We start from the raw sequence: 19,042 nt of genomic DNA on the forward strand, positions 1-19,042 counted from the left end.
TACGTTCCTGAAGGGGAGTCCTGCATTCGAATCCGATGGACTACGCCTGGGGAGCCAACGGCTTGGACGCCATTATTACCCAGGTAAAACCTCTCCGCCCTTTCGGGGGGAATCGTTGGTTTCGAAATCTGCATCGCTTCCGTCTTCTGCGGAGAGGCTGTCCGCATTTCCAAAAATAAAATAAAAATTACTGTATTTTTTGCTCTATAAGACTCCCTTTTCCCCTCCTCCTAAAAAGTAAGGGGAAATGTGTGTGCGTCTTATGGAGCGAATGCAGGCGGCGCAGCTATCCCAGAAGCCAGAACAGCAAGAGGGATTGCTGCTTTCGCTGCGCAGCGATCCCTCTTGCTGTTCTGGCTTCTGAGATTCAGAATATTTTTTCCCTTGTTTTCCTTCTCCAACTAGGTGCATCTCGTGGTCTGGTGCGTCTTATAGAGCGGAAAATACGGTAGCTAGCCCACCAAAAAGCCCAGGTTAAATAAAACCTCCATTTACAGAAGCAGACTGCCATTGAATCTCAGCTTCTCAGGCCTAAAAGTGGGGGAAGGTTGATAGCCGTAGACCGCCTCTGTCCGTATGAACCGACCCAGACCCACAGACCAGGTGGCGGGGAGGTCGCCTGTTCTGGATGGGGTCACGCTTCCCCCGAAGGAGCAGGTTCATACCTTGAGGGTCCTCCTGGATCCTTTGCTGTCGCTCGAGGCTGTCCTCAGTGGCCCGGAGCGCCTTCCATCATCTTCGGCTGGTGTCCCAGCTACGCCCCTATCCGGACAGGGATAGCCTACTGTTGTCTGTGCTCTGGTAACCTCAAGCTTAGATTACTGCAATGCGTTCCACGTAGGGCTGCCTCTGAAGGCGGTTCGGAAACTTCAGCCGGTGCAGAATTCAGCGGCCAGGTTGCTCACCGGACAGCAAGATGGTTTGAGCACATTGAATGAATGAATTTATTAATACGGTCGTAGACCAGCTTCAACACACACAATGTCACAGATCATAAAAAATATCAGGAATACAAGGGACAATATGCAATAACAAGAATTTAAATATAAAAATTAAAATTAATTGTTAGCGTGCCCCCTGTAATTAACATTTAGGGGATTGGACATTATGGGATACCTGCGATTGATTGCAGACGCAGAGAATTTAGCTACATTTAATGTAGTCTTGGGCTTCTTGTCCTCTAGCAGTAGTTTTAGACTATGGTATTCCGATTCTTTCCTAGACTTTTGCAAAACAGGTGTGATAAAAGTCGAACGTATATCCTCATAAAGACAACAACGTAATAGTACATGTGAAGCAGTTTCAACTTCCAACGAACCACAAGGACAGACCCGTGCTGTGTATGGTTTACCCTCAAATCTGCCCGTTTGAGCACATTGCACCAATCCTTGTCCGACTGCACTGGCTACTGATCAGTTTCCGGCCCAATTCAAAGTGCTGGTTTTGACCTATAAAGCCTTAAGCGGCTCAGGACCGCAATCTCGCAAGGACCTCCTCTTTCCATATGAACCTACCTGGACCCTGAGATCACCTTCTGAGGCCCTCCTTCGTGTGCCTCCTCCTTCAGAGGTCCAGAGGGATGCAACACAAGAGCAGGGCCTTCTCTGCAGTGGCTCCCCATCTGCGGGAATGCTGTCCCCAGGGAATCTCACCCGGCGACTTCATTAGACACCAGGCAAAAACATTCCTCTTCCACTAGGTCTTTAGCTAATTGACACCCTATATCCTTTTAAATGTGTTTCTGGGAGTGGGAAACGATTGCTTTGTTTCTGTTCTTGTTTTTAGTACATATTTTGTGTTTTTTTATATTGTAGGTTTGGTATTCCCTGTTTAGGGAAGCTTTTAATGTTTGGACTACTGTATTTTAATATTTTGTTGGAAGGCGCCCAGAGTGGCTGGGGAAACCCAGCCAGGTGGGCGGAGTATAAATAAATTATTATTATTATTATTATTATTATTATTATTATTATTATTATTTATTAGAGGTTACAGTCAGAGGGTGTTTTTGGTTGTTGTGCCCTGTGGAACGCCCTCCCAGCAGATGTCAAGGAGATAAACAACGATCTGACTTTTAGAAGACATCTGAAGGCAGCCCTGTTTAGGGAAGCTTTTAACACTGGATGTTTTATCGTGTTTTTAATATTCTGTCGGGAGCCGCCCAGAGTGGCTGGGGAGGCCCAGCCAGATGGGTGAGGTACAAGTAATAAATTATTATTGTTATTATCTGGAATCCTCACCCCTTCGCAACAAGGCGAGGACTCGAAGCATCTTTTTTTAAAAATATATATATATATTTTATTAATTTTTAGCATACAAATTTTTTAAAGACATACCACACACGTTATTATACATATATCCTTGTTCGGACTTCCTCCAGCATCTCTGATAGCCTTCCGTCTTGATTATTTATCCTGCAATTCTTAACTTAATATCGCCTTTACATTTTCTAACAAATCATTTCTTCCTTTCCGTTTTTACAACCTTTCTTAAATTACTCACAGAACTTCTTGTAGTCCTACAAACGTTATTTGATCGTCGCAAATACTTTTCAGATACTCAGTAAATTTAGTCCAGTCTTCGGTAAACCTCTGATCCCGCCTGTCTCGGATCTTTCCTGTTAGCTTATCTAATTCTGCGTAGTATTTTGTTGAAAGCCACCAAGAGTGGCCGGGGAGGCCCAGCCAGATGGGTGAGGTACAAGTAATAAATTATTATTGTTATTATCTGGAATCCCGACCCCTTCGCAACAAGGCGAGGACTCGAAGCATCTCAGGGTTTTTGCCTCACTCTCTCCCGCCTCCCTGTTCTCTTCCAGCTACTGAATCAGTTCGAAAACACAGGGCCTCCTCCGGCAGACAAGGAGAAAATCCAGGCTCTCCCAACGATCCACATAACAGAGGAACACGTAGGTGAGTCGATTTTTTCTTCCGCGTTTCTTTTCTCCTCTCACTCCCCCCCCCCAAAAATACCATATTTTTCGCTCCATAAGCTGCGCTTTTTTCCCCTCCTAAGAAGTAAGGGGAAATGTCTGTGCGTCTTAGGGAGCGAATGCGTGGTCGATCGCTGGCTCCCTTGCCCAGGCCTCCATTGCTGAATGTTCTGCAGACGGAGGCTGTTTGTCTCCGGGCTGTTTGTCTCCATCAGACATGGGACTGGCTGATTAGATTATCTGTCCGGGAAGAAGCTGCAGAACTGAGAGCTGAACCCCATAAGAACAGGATTTTTTCCCCTTTGCAAGGAAGCTCAACAACTTTGAGCTGAACCTCAAAAAAGGGGCTTTTGCCCTTTGCAAAAGAAGCTGCACAACTGTGAGCTGATATTCAACAAAAAGGGGGGCTTTTTCCCCTTTGCAAAAGAAGGCTTTTTTGCAAAAAAAGGGGCTTTCCCCCTTTCCTCCTCTAAAAACTAGGTGCGTCTTATGGAGTGAAAAATACTGTAACATCTCATGGCATCGCTTGTTTTTATGCTTGATGATTTCTCTCTTCTGCCCTTTGAGATAGATACATAGATAGATAGATAGATAGATAGATAGATAGATAGATAGATAATGATGTTGTTGTTGAGTCGTTTAGTTGTGTCCGCCTCTTCGTGACCCCCTGGACCAGAGCACGCCAGGCCCTCCTGTCTTCCACTGCCTCCCACAGTTTGGTCACACTCATGCTGGTTGCTTTGAGAACACTGTCCCACCATCTCGTCCTCCGTCGTCCCCTTCTCCTTGCGCCCTACATCTTTCCCAACATCAGGGTCTTTTCCAGGGAGTCTTCTCTTGTCATGAGGTGGCCACAGTCTTGGAGCCTCAGCTTCAGGATCTGTCCTTCCAGTGAGCACTCAGGGCTGATTTCCTTCCGAATGGAGAGGTTTGATCTTCTTGCAGTCCATGGGACTCTCAAGAGTCTCCTCCAGCACCAGAATTCAAAAGCATCAATTCTTCGGCGATAGATAGATAGATAGATAGATATGGCATTTGTAACTTCAGGCAGGGTCAACGTGGGGGAATCCTTCGGGGAGGGGTGGAAAGGGACATAGCAGAGCCAGTTTCTGCACAAAAAACAGACTCACACCCGCCTTTCTAAACCCTCTATCCAGACGAGCTGGCAGCGCGGTCAGAGGTTAAGGACCAGGAGTTGAAATGTTCGTTGTGCAAACAGCGCGATCAGTGCCGGATTTACAAGCAATAGCTTAGGGCCCCACTCTCTTGGGGGCCCCCAGAAATTTAAAGGAAAAAAAGTCTGGATGTACATTTCCAAAATATAAGATAAAAAACAAATAATATAAAACCTACATCCAGCAACAGTGTTTTGCGTTGTGTAGGCTCCTGTGATGTAAGTCATGGGCCCCGCCTGCTCCCTAAAACAGGTGTAGGCAAACTCTGGCCCTCCAGATGTTTGGGACTACAATTCCCATAATCCCTAGCTAACAAGGCCAGTGGTCAGGGATGATGGGAATTGTAGTCCCAAACATCTGGAGGGCCAGAGTTCGCCTATGCCTGCCCTAAAATATCACTGGTTTGCTCATTTCCGTATATAGGGTGCCTACATTCTGCATGTGCAAATGGCTTGAGATACCTATTAGCTACATAAATTACCGTATAGCATATATTCCACACACAAAACAGCAGCAATTTGTTGTTGACAAAGGACAGCTGGACATATAAAGGGCCCCATTACCTTCAGTAGCTGAGGGCCTCATCAAACCTAAATCCGGCCCTGGATGCTATTGTACCGTATATGAAAAGGTAAAGGGACCCCTGACTGTTAGGTTCAGTCGTGGCCGACTCTGGGGTTGCAGTGCTCATCTCACTTTATTGGCCGAGGGAGTCGGCGTACAGCTTCCGGGTCATGTGGCCAGCAGGACTAAGCCGCTTCTGGCGAACCAGAGCAGCGCACGGAAACGCCGTTTTCCTTCCCGCCGGAGCGGTACCTATTTATCTACTTGCACTTTGACGTGCTTTCGAACTGCTAGGTTGGCAGGAGCTGGGACCGAGCAACGGGAGCTCACCCCGTCACTGCAGGGATTCGAACCGCCGACCTTCCGATCGGCAAGTCCTAGTCTCTGTGGTTTAACCCACAGCGCCACTCGCGTCCCTGTACCGTATATAACTCCAGTTAAATTCAAGTAAATTCATGGTGGGGGCCGAAGAGTGTTTCACTTGACTGTTGTGGAAGTTCCGGGGGAACGGGGCTGTAAATATTTTTTAAGGATCCGAAATCTCCCAGCCCACGTGGAAGGAAAAGTGTGCCCACAACCGCACAAAAGGTTGTTGCTTCTTTTCCCAGGTCTTGCCCCCCTCCCCTTTATTTATTTGTTTGTTTATTGCAACGCGGGCCGGTAAATCAATCCAAGCTTTCTTGTTCTGCAACTGCAGGTTCCGGTCTGGAGTGCCCCGTCTGTAAGGAAGATTACGAAGCGGGCGAGAGTGTCCGGCAGTTGCCCTGTAATCACCTGTTCCACGACGGCTGCATAGTTCCATGGCTGGAACAGGTGAGTTGCGAAGAGAGAGAATTTCAATACAGTGGTCCCTTGGTTCTCAAACTTAATCCGTTCCGGAAGTCCGTTCCAAAACCAAAACGTTCCAAAACCAAGGCACGCTGCTTTCCCATAGAAAGTCATGCATAAAGGATTATTCCGTTCCGGACGTTCAAAAACAACCCTTAAAACAGCAATTTTGTCAGGATTCGACCTCAATCCCTTAGCCGCCATCCATCCTCCAACCGCAAAACCACAAACCTGTTGGGAGTTTTTCAGAGTGCCAACGGACAGAGAGGTGCTCTGATTGATTTTTTTGAAAGCTCTTGACGGCCTCGGTCGTGTATACCTGAAGGAGCGTCTCCACCCCCATCCTTCAGCCCGGACACCTGGGTCCATCTCCGAGGGCCTTCTGACAGTTCCCTCGCTGCAAGAAGTGAGGTTACAGGGAACCAGGCAGAGGGCCTTCTCGGTGGTGGCGCCCGCCCTGTGGAACGCCCTCCCATCAAGGAAATAAGCAGCTATCTTATTTTTAAAAGACATCTGAAGGCAGCCCTGTTTAGGGAAGTTTTAAATATTTGATGCTGTATTGTTTTTAACACTCGATTGGAAGCCGCCCAGAGTGGCTGGGGAAACTCAGCCAGATGGGCGGGGTAAAAAAGGACCCCTGACCATTAGGTCCAGTCATGGCTGACTCTGGGGTTGCGGCGCTCATCTCGCTTTATTGGCCGAGGGAGCCGGCGTACAGCTTCTGGGTCATGTGGCCAGCAGGACTAAGCCGCTTCTGGCGAACCAGAGCAGCGCACGGAAACGCCGTTTACCTTCCCGCCGGAGCGGTACCTATTTATCTACTTGCACTTTGACGTGCTTTCGAACTGCTAGGTTGGCAGGAGCAGGGACTGAGCAATGGGAGCTCACCCCGTCATTGCGAGGATTCGAACCGCCGACCTTCTGATTGGCAAGTCCTAGGCTCTGTGGTTTAACCGACAGCGCCACCCACGTCCCGTTGGGCGGGGTATAAATAATAAATTATTATTATTAAAGTCAAGTGCCAGTGTCAGAAATTAGACCGGGCGTCTAAGGAAGGCACGGCCCGTCTCAGTTTCTCCCTTTTCGCGTTTCGTTCCAGCACGACACCTGCCCCGTCTGCCGGAAGAGCCTCAGCGGACAGAATACAGCCACCAACCCCCCGGGACTCTCGGCGATGAACTTCGCCTCCTCGTCTTCCTCCTCCTCCTCCTCCTCCTCTAGCTCGCCGAGTAACGAGAACGCGGCGAACAACTCGTGAGAGCGGAACGGCAGGGCAAGAGGTTTGGGGGGGGGGGCCAGGTCGAAAAACAAAACACACCTTTTCGAACGCAAGCAAAAAACGAAACAAAAACGTCGCTGCTCTCGCGCCCCTTTTGTCGCCTCACCCCCTTCCTCCCCACCTGGCGAAACTGGGGGGCGGGCGGGTGTCTCGGGGGGGGGGTGGGAGAGGAACCCCCCCCCAGCCCTGGAACACAGCAAAGGGGGCAGGGTGTGGGGCAGGGGAACCCGCCCACCGACACATTTCCCCCGTGAACCGCGATGACACCGATGTCCTCTTCTTCGCACACAAACACACCCTTGTCCCTTCGCCCCCGCAAGGGTGTTTTGGGCGCTCTCGCATTTTGTTTTCTCCTGGGTGGGTACGAGGGAACCCCACCCTTTTTAAAAAAACGCGGACTCTTTGAGGAAAAACCCGGCAAAGGAACGTGGAAGCACTGAAGTGAGACTTTTTGGGGTTTTCTCTCTTTTTTTTTTTGAGCGGAAATCGTTTCTGTTAGTAGCTTGGTTGGTTTTTTTTTAAAGCATTTTGACCATCTTTTTTTTGGAGGGGGGGTCTCTTTTCAGTTCCTTAGCCCCTTTTGACGTTCCCTCTTCCATCCCGTCCCAACCTAATGGATTTTTCTACTTCCTAGCTGGGAGAAGGAAAACCAGCCAAGGAAGGGAATTTTTTTGGGGGGGCGGGGAGACAGGTCATGTGCAGAAAGCATACCCTAACGACCGGACCCACATTTTCAGGCTCGTTAGTTTCATCTCCTGTTTTAACATCACCCTTTCCCTCCCCCCTTTTTTTCTTTTTTGGGCAGCCCAGCATCGAGAAAGGGGTTTTTATAATGTTAAATTATTACTGCTGTTGAAATAAACGGACATTTCAGCTCGGATCCTGTACACGCATGTTTGGGTTCGTTCCCGCATCTTCGAGTTATAAACGCCTGATTTGACACGGTGGCCTAATTTTATCGCCTCCTTGGGAGAAACCCTCAGTTGGCGGAGTGTGAGAGTCTGAATTTCAGGGCCGTGGGTCTGAGCCCCACGTTGGGCGAAAGATTCCTGCGTTGCAAGGCATTTGTGGTCCCTTCCAACACTATGATCTATGAACTTGTCCTGGAATGGAAAAATCAGGCCTCAGATCTAAGTCGGGGGTGGCCAAATTGACATCTTCTTGATCCCTGGCTGTCATCCATGTTGGCTAGCAACAATAGGAGCTGAAAGTCCTTTTACATCTGCAGGGATGTCCCGGTTTTTAGAAGAAGCAATTCTTCTCTTCCGGAGGGAATGTCTCTACAGTGGTACCCTGGTTCTCTTAGGTTTCCTGTTTAAATTGCTCCTTCACAGGGAGTAGAAACTTGAACATCTTCGGTTAGGGCTGCGAGAGATTCACGGTCCATGTAGAAAATACTTTATTTAAAAAATGATAATAATCAGTGCTTTCACCCCCAAAATACGTTTAGGGGTGGTCTCATTTTAACTCAAGAAAATCACCATTTTGTAGTTCAGATCAGCCCTTCACGGGGACTAGAAACTTGATCTGCTGGATCAGAGGCCAGTGGCCCTTGTGGTCCAGCCTTTTGCCCTTGCAGTGGCCAAATTCCCCCATAGATAGAGCCTAAAGGTAAAGGTAAAGGGACCCCTGACCATCAGGTCCAGTCGTGGCCGACTCTGGGGTTGCGGCGCTCATCTCGCTTTACTGGCCGAGGGAGCCGGCGTACAGCAAAATAAATAGCAAAAACGTGCCAAACTTGCATGGGACGCGGGTGGCGCTGAGGGTTAAACCCCAGAGCCTAGGACTTGCCAATCAGAAGGTCGGCGGTTCAAATCCCTGCAATGATGGAGTGAGCTCCCGTTGCTCGGTCCCTGCTCCTGCCAACCTAGCAGTTCGAAAGCACGTCAAAGTGCAAGTAGATAAATAGGTACCGCTCCGGCGGGAAGGTAAACGGCGTTTCCGTGCGCTGCTCTGGTTCGCCAGAAGCGGCTTAGTCCTGCTGGCCACATGACCCAGAAGCTGTACGCCGGCTCCCTCGGCCAGTAAAGCAAGATGAGCGCCGCAACCCCAGAGTCGGCCACGACTGGACCTAATGGTCAGGGGTCCCTTTACCTTTACCTATATAGTTGCATACAGAGTTGCTTGAGCTGATTTTCTGTATTTCTCCATGTTCCTTTGTGTTGTGTTTTGCTTATTTGGTTGGGGAGTCTAGTGACAAGAGAGATTGTCTCTCCCAAACTGACACATTCACCCATTTCTTGCAAGCGGCGGTCTCTCTCGAGGCAGTGATATGGGGGGGGGGAATATCTGTGAGCCCCTCCACAGGTTCCTAAACTCTCAGCTCTCCCATCAACCCTATGGTAGGGTTGTGTCAAAATCGGGACACAAAAGCTTTTGTGGGGGAGGGAATCAAAAAAAAAGTTATTGAGCTTTTTGGGGAGAATTCGACCCCCCAAGTGCAAAAATTGATACCCAAACACGCTTCCTGGTTCTGTTAGCAGAAACCCCAGACGCTGTGCCGATTATTCCAAATTCCGCCCCCCGGGTGCTATTTTCACTGTTTGAATCCCGATAAATTCCGGACGTATGGCAGCCCTCCCCTGTGGGAAAAAAGAGCCAGGTTTTTTCCCTACTGCTCCGGAGGGGAGGACCCGAACCAACGGAAACCGATATATCGCAATGTCTGAAATAAGGGCAGAGCTATGTAAAGGAAGGGACACAGGTGGTGCTGTGGGTTAAACCACAGAGGCTAGGACTTGCCGATCAGAAGGTCGGCGGTTCGAATCCCCACGACGGGGTGAGCTCCCGTTGCTCGGTCCCTGCTCCTGCCAACCTAGCAGTTCGAAAGCACATCAAAGTGCAGGAAGATCAATAGGTACCGCTCTGGCGGGAAGGTAAACGGCGTTTCCGTGCGCTGCTCTGATTTGCCAGAGGCGGCTTAGTCCTGCTGGCCACATGACCCGGAAGCCGTACGCCGGCTTCCTCGGCCAGTAAAGCGAGATGAGCGCCGCAACCCCAGAGTCGGCTACGACTGGACCTAATGGTCAGGGGTCCCTTTACCTTTACCTATGTAAAGGAATCGGCTGGCTTCACGGTTTTCCCTGCATTGTGATTTTTGCCAGTGCTCCTCTCGCGATTCACTGCCCCGTGCAAGAAGCTGGGGTGTGTCTGTGAGGAGCTGAGCCGGCCAAGTTAACAGGGGCTGCAGGAATCGAGAGAAGCATCGGCTGACTTCAAAGGTTCCCCCCCACACACACATTGTGATTTTTGCATAGCGCAGAAACGCACACCACGTTTTGTGATACAGTCAAACCTCGGTTGTCGGACGTCTTCTGTTCCAGAAGCCCGTTCGGCTTCCGAAACGTTGGACAACCAAACCGTGGCTTCTGATGGGTTTCCTGCTCTCAACTGGAAGCTGCGTCAGATGTTCGACTTCCTAAAAACGTTCAAAAACTGAAACATTTAATGTATTTTTCGCTCTATAAGACGCACGAGACCATAAGACGCAGCTAGTTTTTGGAGGAGGAAAACAAGAAAAAAAATATTCTGAATCTCAGAAGCCAGAACAACAAGAGGGATCGCTGCGCAGCGAAAGCAGCAATCCCTCTTCCTGTTCTGGCTTCTGGGATAGCTGCGCAGCCTGCATTCGCTCCATAAGACGACCACACATTTCCCCTTACTTTTTAGGAGGGAAAAAGTGTGTCTTATAGAGCAAAAAATACGGTACTTCCGGGTTTTTGGCGTCCGGGAGCCAAAACGTTCCGAAACGGAGGTGTTCAGAAGCCAGGGTTCGACTGTATATTGCCAGGTCGAAATCTACGAAACCGATATCACAATATGGAATTTGAACCGGCGCTGGACGATATATCGCCTGGCCCCATTACCTCCTTAATGGAAGGTTTTAAAACAGAGGTTGGGTGATCCTGCGCTAGTCCCTTAGGCCCTCCATCCAAAGTCTTGCAGCACCTTTCCCCCAAACATTCTGGTGGACCTGCAAGGACGACGAAGGCGATGCCAACAAAACCTCCTGGGATTTTTCATTCCGGCGTCGAACGCCGGCGTGTCTTTATTTTTTGTACAAAATTAATAAATAACCCCCCTCCCACCCGAAAGTTGTTGTTGTTTTTAAATACTCAATATAAGAAGGCGTTTGATAAGCAATACGAGTCCGTGGTTTGTTGCAACCTCTCCGTCAGGAGACCAGCATGGGCAGAAAGTGTGCAGAAAGGTGCTGTCTCCGGGTCTTCGGCCCCTTTCGCGGGATGCCCTTGCCATTGAGGGAGAGGAACATGGGGCGCCCCTCATGGTGCCAAAGCGAGGAAGCGTAAGTGTTGTAGCCATTCTCCTCGATCCTCTCCACAAAGTTGCAGCTGGGGGTGTACGCTTTCTGCAGAGAGAAAAGGAGGATGGAGGTTGGTTTCGGCGAAACAGCCACAACTCGGACGTTTGCAAGCGGGGCCGGATTTAGGTTCGACGAGGCCCTCAGCTCCTGAAGGTAATGGGGCCCTTTATATGTCCAGCTGTCCTTTGTCAAATCTGTTTCCAGGGCAGCTCCATCTGGTACGCAGGATGAGACCCTCCCTTCCCGCAGACTGTCTGGCCAGAGTGGTGCATGCTCTGGTTATCTCCCGCTTGGACTACTGCCATGCGCTCTCCGTGGGGCTACCTTTGAAGGTGACCCAGAAACTGCAATTAATCCAGAATGCTGCAGCTGGACTGGTGACTGGGAGCAGCCGCCGAGACCACATAACACCGGTCCTGAGAGATCTGCATTGGCTCCCAGTACGTTCCGAGCACAATTCAAAGTGTTGGTGCTGACCTTGAAAGCCCTAAACGGCCCAGTATACCTGAAGGAGCGTCCGCACCCCCATCATCCATCCCGGACACAGAGGTCCAGCACCGAGGGCCTTCTGGCGGTTCCCTCATTGCGAGAAGTGAGGTTACAGGGAACCAGACAGAGGGCCTTCTCGGTAGTGGCGCCCACCCTGTGGAACACCCTTCAGATGTCAAGGAAATGAGCAGTTATCCTATCTTTAAAAGACTTCTGAAGACAGCCCTGTTTAGGGAAGTTTTTAATATTGAATGCTGTATTGTTTTTAACATGTGATTGGGAGCCGCCCAGAGTGGCTGGGGAGACTCAGCCAGATGGGCGGGGTATAAATAATAAATTATTATTATTATTAATACATGGCTTCCCCCGGTTGACCCATTGCGGAAGGGGGGCAGGACTCTGCAGAGCTAAATCTCGCCCCATCGCATCAACTGGTGTCACCCGCCCATCAGGGTGACAGGAGCCGATTGACAGCAGTGCGCTGTTTGCAGGAGACACCGCCGTGAATATTTACCGTGCTGTAGAGCTTCCCCTTTCTGTTCATCGCTAAGTAGAACCCGCTGTGGACTGACCGGATGGCCACGATCCCCGCACGCACAGATCGGATCTCCACGATATCTGGAAGAGACGGGAGAACGCCCTTAATTTATTTCCGTTTTTAAAAAATTGCACTTCAATCCCTTCTCCTTGTCTACGACAATCCAGTGAGGTAGGCCAGGGACCTTTCTCATTTTCCCTTTCCAGAAGAGCCCCAGAATGAGGAGACCGAAGGAAACATCTGTTTCGTTTTCTCTCCGTTCCTAACTTTTCTTCGATTCGAACCGCAGCGATTTGTGGCTTTATTTTTAAAATATCCTTCGGCGTTTTGGTTTGAATTCATCCCAATAAAAACACTTTTTTTTGTTTGTTTGCAATTTGACCCAGTGGTCATATTCTGGCAAGCAGTTTAACCCAACACAGTGCAAAAAAAAATATTGGTATGGTATATTCACGATTATATTCATTTTTGTGGACACTTGCCTAAAATACAGTGGTACCTCGGATTAAGTGCTTAATTCCTTCCAGAGGTCCATTCTTAAGCTGAAACTGTTCTTAACCTGAAGCACCACTTTAGCTAATGGGGCCTCTTCCTTCCGCTGCGCCGCTGGAGCACGATTTCTGTTCTCATCCTGAAGCAAAGTTCTTAACCTGAAGCACTATTTCTGGGTTAGCGGAGTGTGTAACTTGAAGCGTCTGTAACCTGAAGCGTATGTAACCTGAAGCGTATGTAACCCAAGGTACCACTGTAAAGTGATTGGGGAAACCCAGCTAGATGGACGGGGTATAAATAATAAATTTATTATTATTATTATTATTATTATTATTATTATTATTAATGCATTGAGCAGGGGGGCTGGAGAACCCGCTCCTGCTGCAACCAGCTCCCCTCTCCCCTGGTCTCCCAGAACCAGCAGCGGCGTTAAAAGGGTGTAGGGGAGGTTGGTTTCACGCTGGCACAGTCTCCGATTGTATGGGGAAAACCCTGGAGAGGAGGGGACTTAAGACGGCTGTGGGGAGGTGGGGGTTTCAAGTCTTGGCAACTGATCCATGGGGCAAGACCCACAGGAGTCCAACAGTCCACCGAGTCTCTTGCTAATGGTCAACTCCAACTTGAACAGGGCGATATGTTGCCGGTTCCCTCCTCGTAACGGTTTAGGGTTTGTCCCCTCGTTGGCATAATGAAGGCACTTAAGAGCAAGGTTAGGCTAGGCTGGGCTGGATGAATCCCAAGCCGGAATTAAGATTGCCGGAAGAAATATCAACAACCTCAGATATGCAGATGACACAACCTTGATGGCAGAAAGTGAGGAGGAATTGAAAAACCTTTTAATGAGGGTGAAAAAGGAGAGCGCAAAATCTGGTCTGAAGCTCAACATCAAAAAAACGAAGATCATGGCCACTGGTCCCATCACCTCCTGGCAAATAGAAGGGGAAGAAATGGAGGCAGTGAGAGATTTTACTTTCTTGGGCTCCATGATCACTGCAGATGGTGACAGCAGCCACAAAATTAAAAGACGCCTGCTTCTTGGGAGAAAAGCAATGACAAACATAGACAGCATCTTAAAAAGCAGAAACATCACCTTGCCAACAAAGGTCTGTATAGTTAAAGCTCTGGTTTTCCCAGTAGTGATGTATGGAAGTGAGAGCTGGACCATCAAGAAGGCTGATCACCGAAGAATGAATGCTTTTGAATTCTGGTGCTGGAGGAGACTCTTGAGAGTCCCATGGACTGCAAGAAGATCCAACCTCTCCATTCAGAAGGAAATCAGCCCTGAGTGCTCACTGGAAGGACAGATCCTGAAGCTGAGGCTCCAAGACTTTGGCCACCTCAGGAGAAGAGAAGACTCCCTGGAAAAGACCCTGATGTTGGGAAAGATGGAGGGCACAAGGAGAAGGGGACAACAGAGGACGAGATGGTGGGACAGTGTTCTCGAAGCTACCAGCATGAGTTTGACCCAACTGCGGGAGGCAGTGGAAGACAGGAGGGCCTGGCGTGCTCTGGTCCAGGGGGTCACGAAGAGGCGGGCACGACGAAACGACTAAACAACAACAACAACAGAAGCTTGCTTTCAACCCTATGTTCGAAAGCATCAAATGCAAGCGAGACTTACTGTCCGGACACTCGACCCGACGCGTGCCGTCGACGTTGCCGTCCCCGCCGATGCGCAGGAAGTAGTGGGTCGATGAGTAGAGTCGCCTCCGCCGCGCGTCGCCCTGGAGGTGGGGGTAGCTGCGGGCGGGCCTGCCCCCCCTCGGCCACCAATACCTGCCGTGCGGCTGCAAAGCCGTGTCTCCGTGCCCCAGGGCAGAGTTGGCGAGCCAGACCAGCAGCAAAAAACACCAGGCGGCGTGGGCAGTCGGTGGGTCCTGGTGACCCATGCCAGAAAATTTCGCCCGGCTCTCGGGCGAGGGCCACCATGGGGCTTCAGAAGGCTGCCCGGCGAGGATTCGGCGGCGAGGCCCGAGGTTCCACGGGTCACCGTTGGGCACGGTCAGCATCCTACGAACAGCGTCATGGCGCTCGTAGCAGGTTCGACTAGATGATATTTGGAGATCTCTCCTTCCAACTCCGCAAATCTGTGATTCTACTGTTGTTTCACCTGTCCAGATCAGGATTCAGCAGCAGACCTGAAGCTGGCGGTGGTTTCCTTGAGGTCTAGCGCCTTGCCGCGCCTTCCAGAAGCTGGCAACGGTTTCCTTGAGGTCTAGCGCCCTGCCGCGCCTTCCAGAATCCCCAACTCGGAAGCTTGCTGCTCCTCTTTCAATTTATTCTCGATTTCCCAAAGCTCCCGGGAGAATCCACCTTTGACAAGAGAGAGAGGTACGTGCCAGCCTCGCGTGAACCCAAACATCTCTCTCATTAACAAGAATTCCAGGCGTACATTCCCTCCTTCTGACCAGGAAGCCCGGCATTGGCTGGGCCTGCCCCCCAACAGCCAATCGCCGAACCTTCGAGGCGGAGCTAAGGTGTGGCTGTGAATGGAATTTTATTCCCCATTCATAAATCTGTTTTGCAGTTGGCCAGATGTTCTGTGCCTTTGGCACCGGACGGCACTTTGCAAATCCCATCCTGTTTTGGTTCGGCGAGGCTGACACACACATGCAAAATGAATAGCCAAAGGTTTATGATAAGAACACACGCACACACACATATACCGTATTTTTCGCTCTATAAGACGCACCAGACCACAAGACGCACCTAGTTTTTGGAGGAGGAAAACAAGAAAAAATTATTCTGAATCTCAGAAGCCAGAACAGCAAGAGGGATCGCTGCGCAGTGAAAGCAGCAATCCCTCTTGCTGTTCTGGCTTCTGGGATAGCTGCGCAGCCTGCATTCACTCCATAAGACGCACACACATTTCACCTTACTTTTTAGGAGGGGAAAAGTGAGTCTTGGAGAGCAAAAAATACAGTATTTACCTTCACAAAAGAAAAGCAACAGTGTTTTATGTTGTGCAGGCTCCTAGGATGTAAGTCATGGGCCCCGCCTGCTCACTAAAATATCCCTGGTTTGCTCCTTTCTATATATAGGGTGAGGGACGCGGGTGGCGCTGTGGGTTAAACCACAGAGCCTAGGACTTGCCGATCAGAAGGTCGGCGGTTCAAATCCCCGCAATGACGGGGTGAGCTCCCGTTGCTCGGTCCCTGCTCCTGCCCACCTAGCAGTTCGAAAGCACGTCAAAGTGCAAGTAGATAAATAGGTACCGCTCCGGCGGGAAGGCAAACGGCGTTTCCGTGCGCTGCTCTGGTTCGCCAGAAGCGGCTTAGTCCTGCTGGCCACATGACCCGGAAGCTGTTTGCGAACAAATGCTGGCTCCCTCGGCCAATAAAGCGAGATGAGCGCCGCAACCCCAGAGTCGGTCACGACTGGACCTAATGGTCCGGGGTCCCTTCACCTTTACCTATATATAGGGTGTCTACATATTGCAGGGACTGGTTGCAGGGCAATGTGTGCAAATGGCTTGAGATACCTATTAGGTCCATCAATGGCCATATAGCATGTATTCAACACAAAAAAACCGCGACCGTTTGTTGTTGGCAAGGGACAGCTGGACATATAAAGGGCCCCATTACCTTCAGGAGCTGAGGGCCTCATCAAACCTAAATCCGGCCCTGGGTGTGATGTTGCCAACGCCATGCAAATTAGGACACAGCCCTGTAGGTTTAGACCATCTTGCAGAAGAATGGCTAGCGACACACCTGCAATATAGTGCTGTTCCACTGACAGTTTTTGCTGCTCCTCTGAGCTGGGCAATGACCCAAATTCTCTTTCCCAAAAACCCCGGCCTGCGGGGAATGCGGCTGTTCCAGTCTCCTGCGTCATCTGAGGCCACGCCGAACCCGTTTGCTCTCAAAACGGTGAGAACGCACCGCCCTGGGAGGAAATATTGCCCTGCTTTCTTTTGCAAACATTTCTGGGAGGTGGAAACCAGGGGACAGATATAGCAGCAGTGCTGCTGCAGGAATCTCACATAAATGATGTTGTTGTTTAGTGGTGTCCGCCTCTTCGTGACCCCCTGGACCAGAGCACGCCAGGCCCTCCTGTCTTCCACTGCCTCCCGCAGTTTGGTCAAACGCATGCTGGTAGCTTCGAGAACACTGTCCCACCATCTCGACCTCCGTCATCCCCTTCTCCTTGTGCCCTCCATCTTCCCCAATATCAGGGTCTTTCCCAGGGAGTCTTCTCTTCTCCTGAGGTGGCCACAGTCTTGGAGCCTCAGCTTCAGGATCTGTCCTTCCAGTGAGCTCTCAGGGCTGATTTCCTTCCGAATGGAGAGGTTTGATCTTCTTACAGTCCATGGGACTCTCAAGAGTCTCCTCCAGCACCAGAATTCAAAAGCATCCATTCTTCGGCGATCAGCCTTCTTTATGGTCCAGCTCTCACTTCCATACATCACTACTGGGAAAACCAGAGCTTGAACTATACGGATATACTTAAGATGGCCCTTGTTGTGGCCACTGGGATGCTGTGAAGGGTGGCCAGGGATCCAGCGGGCAACCCTGGCCCCTGTCCCTCTTTCCTTCGCTCCCTCCTCAGATGCCCTCTGGCATCTCTGCCTCCCAAAGTCTTGCACAGCTGTTTGTTGCAGTAGCCCTGGCTGCAAGCTCCGCAGTCGAATGCCACCTCTGGGGCTGGGCAGGGTGTGCTTCCCAGGCCCCTATGGGGCAGTGTGAAGAGGCACCTCTCTTTGGGGGCCGAGGGGGGCAGCGCAGAGACCACGGCGGCAGCTGTGGCTTCCCAGAGGACCCCCAAGAAGAGTTGGTGAAGCGAGCCGCGGACCCGAAAAAGTTGGAAACCTCTGTTCCATGGGGCCCGGGGGACGTATCCGTCCCAATCGCCTTCTCAACCCGGCCGCGGATGGTCCGCGAATCGGCGTGTTTTTACATGAGTAAAATGTGTCCTTTTATTTAAAATGCATCTCTGGGTTATTTGTGGGGCACAGGAATCCCTTCATTCCCCCCAAAAATATAGTCCGGCCCCCCACAAGGTCTGAGGGACAGTGGACTGGCCCCCTGCTGAAAAAGTTTGCTCTATTCTATGGGATTCATAGCATCCTAGATGCATCTCTCCCTGTGTTTTGATTCCTGCTTACCTGGGAAGATTTGCCATAACAACAACCAGAAGGATGGCATTTCTTTAAAATGACAAGGTACTTGGCACAAGCGTGGAAAGGGTTATCTCATCGCCTGTTTTGGGCTTCCTTGTGGTGTTTTGCCCGTGTGGAATGGTGTCATCGTCGTCTCTGACCTGTTTTTTTGGTTACCCACAAACAGGTGATGCACCTGTGCTTTGGTTTCGCAACAGCTAGGCTTGACGTCCAATTCCATCATCGTCATAATTTTATTCTTTGCACCCCATCCATCTGACTGGGTTGCCCCGGCCACTCTGGGTGGCTTCCAACGTTTAAATAATAATAATAAAACGTTAAATTTTAAAAAACACTTCCCTATACAAGGCTGCTTTCAGAAGTCTCCTAAAGGTCAGGAAAATGAAAATAGGGACGTCCTATTCCGTCCCCTCCAACGTTTCTCCTGTGAAAATAGGGACATCGTATTCCGTCCCCTCCAACGTTTCTCCTGTGAAAATAGGGACATCGTATTCCGTCCCCTCCAACGTTTCTCCTGTGAAAATAGGGACATCGTATTCCATCCCCTCCAACGTTTCTCCCCTGAAAATAGGGACGTCCTATTCCATCCCCTCCAATGTTTCTCCTCTGAAAATAGGGACGTCCTATTCCATCCCCTCCAACGTTTCTCCCCTGAAAATAGGGACGTCCTATTCCATCCCCTCCAACGTTTCTCCCATGAAAATAGGGACGTCCTATTCCATCCCCTCGAACGTTTCTCCCGTGAAAACAGGGACGTCCTATTCCATCCCCTCCAACATTTCTCTCATGAAAATAGGGACGTCCTATTCCATCCCCTCCAACGTTTCTCCAATGAAAATAGGGACGTCCTATTCCATCCCCTCCAACGTTTCTCTGTATATACTGTATATATCATTTATTTTACTTACAATAATTTTTATTTTATATATAAAATAAAAAATTCACACCCACACCCTTCTCACAAAAAAGGCCTTTCCTCCTCCAGAGAACGTTCTCGCATTTCATTTGCCCTTTTCCTGCACCTTCTTTTTTAAAAATAAAAAAAAATAAAACCATTACAGGTACTTGGACTACAGACATCGCGCATGCCTGCATTTTTAAATTCCTGATTCATTTCCTGACATCATTCCTAACCGTTCCAGGGAGGGAGAGGAATAGCCTAGATACATAACTTGGCCAAGTCAAGACTGCTGACTTTGCAGATGTCCGGCCGAACAAACAGGAAACTCTCTTTACTTCCGCCACAAATCTGCATAATATTTGCAAGACCGGCTCCAATTTCTCCTGCAAAATCTCTTTTTTGCA

The 19,042-nt window shown here is 49.9% G+C and overlaps 2 protein-coding genes and 1 long non-coding RNA gene across 4 annotated transcripts in view; 2 read left to right on the top strand and 1 right to left on the bottom strand.

Moving 5' to 3' along the window:
* Positions 1-19,042, top strand: part of LOC310753633 — a 192,081-nt gene that overhangs the window by 78,914 nt on the left and 94,125 nt on the right. The gene's annotated exons all lie outside the window — the stretch shown is intronic.
* RNF126 (ring finger protein 126) overlaps positions 1-19,042 on the top strand; it is a 767,042-nt gene that overhangs the window by 10,433 nt on the left and 737,567 nt on the right. The window contains exons 6-9 of one of the 2 annotated variants that reach the window (XM_083594844.1): positions 14-83; positions 2,816-2,909; positions 5,366-5,481; positions 6,596-7,715. In XM_083594844.1, the coding sequence (XP_083450970.1) occupies positions 14-83; positions 2,816-2,909; positions 5,366-5,481; positions 6,596-6,754 (439 nt within the window). In that variant the 3' untranslated portion in view covers positions 6,755-7,715. Of the gene's footprint in view, positions 1-13; positions 84-2,815; positions 3,257-5,365; positions 5,482-6,595; positions 7,716-19,042 lie in introns of those variants that run through there. The other variant, XR_014543357.1, reaches the window with a different exon arrangement.
* On the bottom strand, positions 10,157-15,533 carry FGF22 (fibroblast growth factor 22). The gene is made up of 3 exons (XM_083594924.1): positions 14,240-15,533; positions 12,103-12,206; positions 10,157-11,144 (listed from the first exon to the last, which is right to left on the bottom strand). Exons 1-3 carry the CDS (start codon positions 14,625-14,627, stop codon positions 10,950-10,952), a joined length of 687 nt encoding a protein of 228 aa, XP_083451050.1. The 5' UTR covers positions 14,628-15,533; the 3' UTR covers positions 10,157-10,949.

The sequence above is a fragment of the Podarcis filfolensis genome (genome assembly GCF_964270895.1).
Source record: "Podarcis filfolensis genome assembly, chromosome: 18".
NCBI lineage: Eukaryota > Metazoa > Chordata > Lepidosauria > Squamata > Lacertidae > Podarcis > Podarcis filfolensis.

What these genes read in the sequence shown, in the direction of transcription:
- FGF22 (XM_083594924.1), bottom strand. Translation starts at nt 14,627, where the DNA reads ATGCTGACCGTGCCCAACGGTGACCCGTGGAACCTCGGGCCTCGCCGC. An exon ending in TCGGGTCGAGTGTCCGGACA is followed by an intron (nt 12,207 to 14,239) that starts GTAAGTCTCGCT and finishes CGTCTCTTCCAG; the next exon opens with ATATCGTGGAGATCCGATCT. An exon ending in AGGGGAAGCTCTACAGCACG is followed by an intron (nt 11,145 to 12,102) that starts GTAAATATTCAC and finishes TTCTCTCTGCAG; the next exon opens with AAAGCGTACACCCCCAGCTG.